This window comes from Octodon degus, unplaced genomic scaffold (assembly GCF_000260255.1).
Source record: "Octodon degus isolate 3935 unplaced genomic scaffold, OctDeg1.0 scaffold00070, whole genome shotgun sequence".
Classification (NCBI taxonomy): domain Eukaryota; kingdom Metazoa; phylum Chordata; class Mammalia; order Rodentia; family Octodontidae; genus Octodon; species Octodon degus.
In genome coordinates, this window is record NW_004524646.1 from 11981870 (window position 1) to 11986860 (window position 4991).

Sequence of the window (4991 nt, forward strand, 5' to 3'; positions counted from 1 at the left end):
CCCCCGCCGCTGGGCACCAGCGCAGTGCGCAAGTGTGCGGGCACGTGTGCTCGGGCCTGTGAGCCCCCGCTGTTGGGCACCAGCGCAGTGCGCACGTGCTCGGGCATGTGCGCTCGGGCCTGTGAGCCCCCCCGCCGCTGGGCACCAGCGCAGTGCGCACGTGCGCGGCCGCGCTGCTCACCTTGGTCTTGATCTGCTTGGCCGAGTCCGTCAGGAAGATGGAGGAGTTGGGGTCACTGGCGCTCATCTTGGTCTGGGCGCCCTGCAGGGCGGGGAAGAACGTCGAGTGCAGCAGGGCCGGCTTCGGGTAGCCGATCCGGGGGGCGACGTCCCGCGTCATCCTGAAGTAGGGATCCTAGGGCACAGAGGCGGGCTGAGGACGCTGGGCCCCACAGAGCCCAGCCCGGCCGCCCAGCCCCGCCGCTGACCTGGTCGATGGCGCACGGGATGAGGCACTGGATGTCGGCCCGGCCATGGAAGATCTGCGGGAAGGAGTTGCTGAAGGAGGGCGCAGCCTGCACGGCGGGGAAACTGATCTTGCCTGCGAGCAAGGGAGGAAGGACCGAGAATCAGTGCCATTGGAGGAAGGAACAGGAAGAGCCCCCGCCCAGGGCAAAGTGCAGAAACCCGAAGGGCGCTCAAGACACTGGAGATAGGTGGAGGGCCGGGGAGATGGCTCAGTAAGGCAAGGGCCTGAGTTCAAGCCCCGATTCTGCCAAAAAAAAAAAAAAAAAGAGAGGTAAAGAGGAGAAAAACCCCACAGTCAGACCTTGTTTCTCTGCGCTCGGGTGGTGAGGAGTGTCCCTGCTGTCCCCTCCCCACCTGCCCTGTACCTCTGTGTGTACACACCCTCTCCACAGCACATTCCGCAATGCCTGGCCTGCGGCTGGATCTCTACTGTCTGTCCCTGATGGTGACCCACTCGATAGAGGCGCCCACCCCCATGCCGCAGGCTGCCACGGCCTTGTCCTCATGTTTTTATTTTTGAGACAGGGCCTCTCTATGCAGTTCAGGCTGGCCTTGAGCTTGCTATGGAGCCCGGGCTGGTCTCGAACCGGTGGAAATCCTCCTGCTTGGCCTCCTGAGCCCATGCTGTAAGACCGCCCTCTTGCCTGCCCTCTGAATGCTGACTCCACTTTAAGGAACGAAGTGCTGCCAGGCAGCACAGCTGACTCACTGCTGGATTCTGCTGACATCGTTCCGCAGCCACTTCCAAAAGGGGACAGCCACGTCCCAGGCTCGTACTGTCTCCGGGGAGGCCGGGCAGGCAGAGCTGCGCCAGCACCACCCGCAGAGCGCTTCTGGGGCTTGCGCCCCAGCAGCTCCCCATGCCAGGGGCCCAGAGCTCTGCACGAGGGCTCCTGCTGGCTGCACATAATGAGCAAGCGCTGAGCCGTGGTTCGAACAGGTCCTGGGTGGAGGGCATGCGGCTCCTCACGCTGCTGCACCCTGCACCAGGTGGCCTTCACTCTGGGATCTTCCCACTGCCCCGTCCTGACAGACCTCCAAGGATAAAACCCTTCTCCAAAGCACAGGTTCCAGTGTGTGCCAAGAACCCATTTTCCTTCTTTGATCTTAGATGACGGGAGAGAAACAACTTTGATTTTCTTGTTTTTGTTTGAGACAAGGTCTCTCTGTGTAGTTCAGGCTGACTTGAGCTCACTATGTAGTCCAGGCTGGCCTTGAGCTCAGCGACCCTCCTGCCTCAGCCTCCCGAGTACTGGGATGACAGGTGTATGTAGGACAGTTTTGCTCCTGAATTACAACTTTAAGCAGCTGCAGAGGCAGTACCCGCTGGCCAGTGCTCAACATTGCAGGATGTCCTACTCAAGAGCTCCACTGTGAAGCCTGCGGGCTGAGTTGCACCGCTTCCCTGAGACCTGAGAGGTGCCATTCTCCTCCTCCTCAGAACTCTGCTCCCCCGAGAAGGACGGCCTCGGGCGGCAGTGCCCCTTACCGATGCAGTCACTGTCGGTGAAGCCGAAGATGCCTTTCACCTGGTTGAAGGTGACGTGCTTCTGAATCTTCACCACATTCTTGTAGAAGCCTGGGCTCATCCTGCAGAGACAGACAACGGGAATCAGCCGCAGCTGGGCGGGCTCCCTCTAGGGTGGGGGAGCGGCCAGAATCCTGACGTCCTGCCGGGCATGGGGGTCCTGCCGGGCACGGGGGAGCACACCTGTAATCCCACAGCCTGGCAGCTCAGCCAGACCTGGGCTCAAAGTAAAAAATTAAAAAAGGCTGAAGACGTAGCTCGGCTTCTACTCTGGGACAAAAAAGGAACAAAACCCCGTCGCCTGGAAGTCAGAGTGGGTCGTGCGGTGGGCTGGATGCAGGCCCTGAAGCTCTTCGGTGAGACTCACTCCGTGAGACAGTCTGGCCCTACAGCTGGGGAGATTCCAGAGGAACTGGCAGGCCCAGTCAGGAGGTGGATGGTCCTTCTGGGGCAGGGCTGCCGCAGGCTGCTGTGGCTGGGTTGAGCAGCTTTGTTAGGTCAAAAACAGATTTTGAGTTAAATTCAAGGAAGAAAGGCAAAATGTTTAGAACACATTCTTTTGTTTTTGGCTGAACTGGGGATTGAACTCAGGCCCTTGGGCTTGCCAGGCAAGCGCTTATTCTACTGAGCCGTCTCCCTAGCCCCTAGAACAAATTCTTAAGAGGCTGAGATGCCAATGTTCTTAGCTCTTCTTTTTATGCTGTCAGGGATTGAAGACAGCACCTCTGCTCTAAGCTGTAATCCAACCCTTTCTACATTATTGTATTTCTTTTGGAGACAGCACTTTGCTATGTAGTCCAGGCTGGCCCAGAACTTGGGGCGATCTTCCTGCCTCAGCCTCCCGAGCGCTGGGATGACAGGTGTGTGTACCACGCCCGGCTCTCCCTAGCCCTCTTGAACTGAGGCATGGTTTTGCCAAGGTACTGAGCTGCCCAGGATGATCGCCCACTTTCAACCCTCTGACCTCAGCCCAGAGTGGCAGATTACAGGTGTGCATCATGACACCTGGCCTGTTGGTTGGCTTCCCTGTGCATCTGTAGAGTAGGAAGAGGCATTTACTGAGCGAAGGGGACTCAAGAGTCCCTAGGTCTCAGCTCCGCTGGACCTGCAGCCCGAGAGGCCCTGCCGCAAAGCCCAGCCCAGGAAGGGCTGTTGCATGCGTGGGGGAGAGGTGACCATCGGAGGCCCTGCCAGAACAAGGCAGGCGGGAGGTGCTACAGACGGAGGGGTGTCTCCATCTGCCTGTGCATTTGAGGGAACTCACTCCCAGAGGGGTTGCTCAACCGTGTTGTTTGTCCCACCCCCTTGGAGTGACAGTGACACAGGAGGAGCACAGGCTGCATCACAAGATCTGGTTGCCGAGTACAAAGTCACTGTCCCTCGCAGGCTAATGATGCAGCACTGACTGGGGCAGACACGTGAGTGGGAGACAGGCGACACCTGCATGTCGGCGAGATCCCTGGCTGGTGGGGACAAGGACATGGTGGGCTACATCGGGATGGGAAGAGGCTGCACGAAGAAAGCACCAGAAGAGGGGCATGGTGGCGCACACTTGCAATCCCAGCCAGCTGCTGTGCGCGGGGGCCTGAGGCAGCAGGGCCTTAAGTGAGAAGCCAACCGGCAGCGGCAGCGAGGCAGCAGTTACGGGGCCACAGTGGCAGCCTGGCTCCTGAGGAGGTCTGCGGGCCACAGCGAGTCTGCGCTGAGGATCAGGCAGGTGACTGAGGTCACGTTCAGGAAACAGCACCAGGAGCAGGACCGCGTTCACAAGGAGGACCTCTGTGCTCCCACAGGGCCACTGAATGGCAGGACCCGGGCCCACCCCCCGCCCTCCAAGGACACCATCATGCCGACGACTGGAAGGTCTCACGGGCAGGACACGGAGAGCAGTTGTTTTCCTAAGGGGCTGGCTGTCTCAGTGACCTTCCTCCAGTCTGTACTGGGCTGGCTCCAAGGCAGCGCGGCACTGCGGAGGCCCGGGCAGGAGGAACAGCCCATGGCAAGCATGCAGGAAGCACACAGCAGCAGCAAGTGACCACGACAGCTGCCTTTCGTTCTATTCTCTTCCGGTGTAATGGGTGCTGCGCTGCATTAACTTGAAAACTGAGAAGTTTAGGAGCTAAGCGACTCAGTGGGGACCAGGGTCCTCGCTTTGTACGCCCTGGGCTTGTGGAAGAGGAGGCGGGGAGATGGCGTAGGTGTACAGTGCGAAGGGGAGAGGAGGCGCGCTCCTCCCCCGCGGTCCTCTTGCCTGTGCTGTCCCTGCTGCCTTCAGCGCTGCCCCTTCCCACGCACCCTGCCTCGCAGTCAGCTGACTGTGGCCTGAAACCTCCAGCAACTGTGAGCTGCACACACCTTTCCTCCTTTAACTTTGGGTATCTGGTATTTTGTCTCAGCAATGAGCAAAGGAAAGGAACCGTGACACCCTGTGTCCAACAGACAGAACAAAAAAACCTCACACAATATTTTCAGAGTGAAGTATGTTGACCTGTTGAGAGGCTGAATTATGCCACCTGTGGTGGCATATGCCTGTAATCTCAGCACTCAGGAGGCTGAGGCAGGAGGATACCTATTTGTTTGAGGCTGCCTGGGCTACATAAGTGACTTTAGTGGCAGCTTGAACTGCACAGTGAGACCGTGTCAAAAAATACCAAAACAAAACACTCCAAAAAAGGCTGAATTAAAAACCTGGATTATCAGCTTGGTGTGGTGGTGTAGGATTATATAGCCCCAGCATTTGAGAGGAAGCCACCGTAAATTACACAGCAAGACTGTCTCAAAAAACACGACACAGCAGGGCTGGCCAAAAAGCTCAGTGGAGGGCTGGGGAGATGGCTCAGTGGTCTAAAGCACCTACTTGGAACAAACTAAGCTAAGCAAAGCACAGGGACCGTGGTTCAGTCCCCAGCACCACGTGCCAGCCAGCCCCGCCCCCTGGTGGGCTGAGCTGGCCACACACACACACACAAAATAAATAAATAAATAAATACATAAA

At 58.1% G+C, this 4991-nt stretch overlaps 1 protein-coding gene across 3 annotated transcripts in view; it reads right to left on the reverse strand.

Moving 5' to 3' along the window:
* The window catches only part of Wars (tryptophanyl-tRNA synthetase), a 33199-nt gene that overhangs the window by 5512 nt on the left and 22696 nt on the right, over nucleotides 1-4991 (reverse strand). For all 3 annotated transcript variants that reach the window (XM_004635194.2, XM_023719648.1, XM_023719649.1), the window contains exons 7-9: nucleotides 1958-2058; nucleotides 429-541; nucleotides 182-355 (exon numbers count right to left, since the gene is read on the reverse strand). In XM_004635194.2, the coding sequence (XP_004635251.1) occupies nucleotides 182-355; nucleotides 429-541; nucleotides 1958-2058 (388 nt within the window). The remainder of the gene's footprint in view (nucleotides 1-181; nucleotides 356-428; nucleotides 542-1957; nucleotides 2059-4991) is intronic.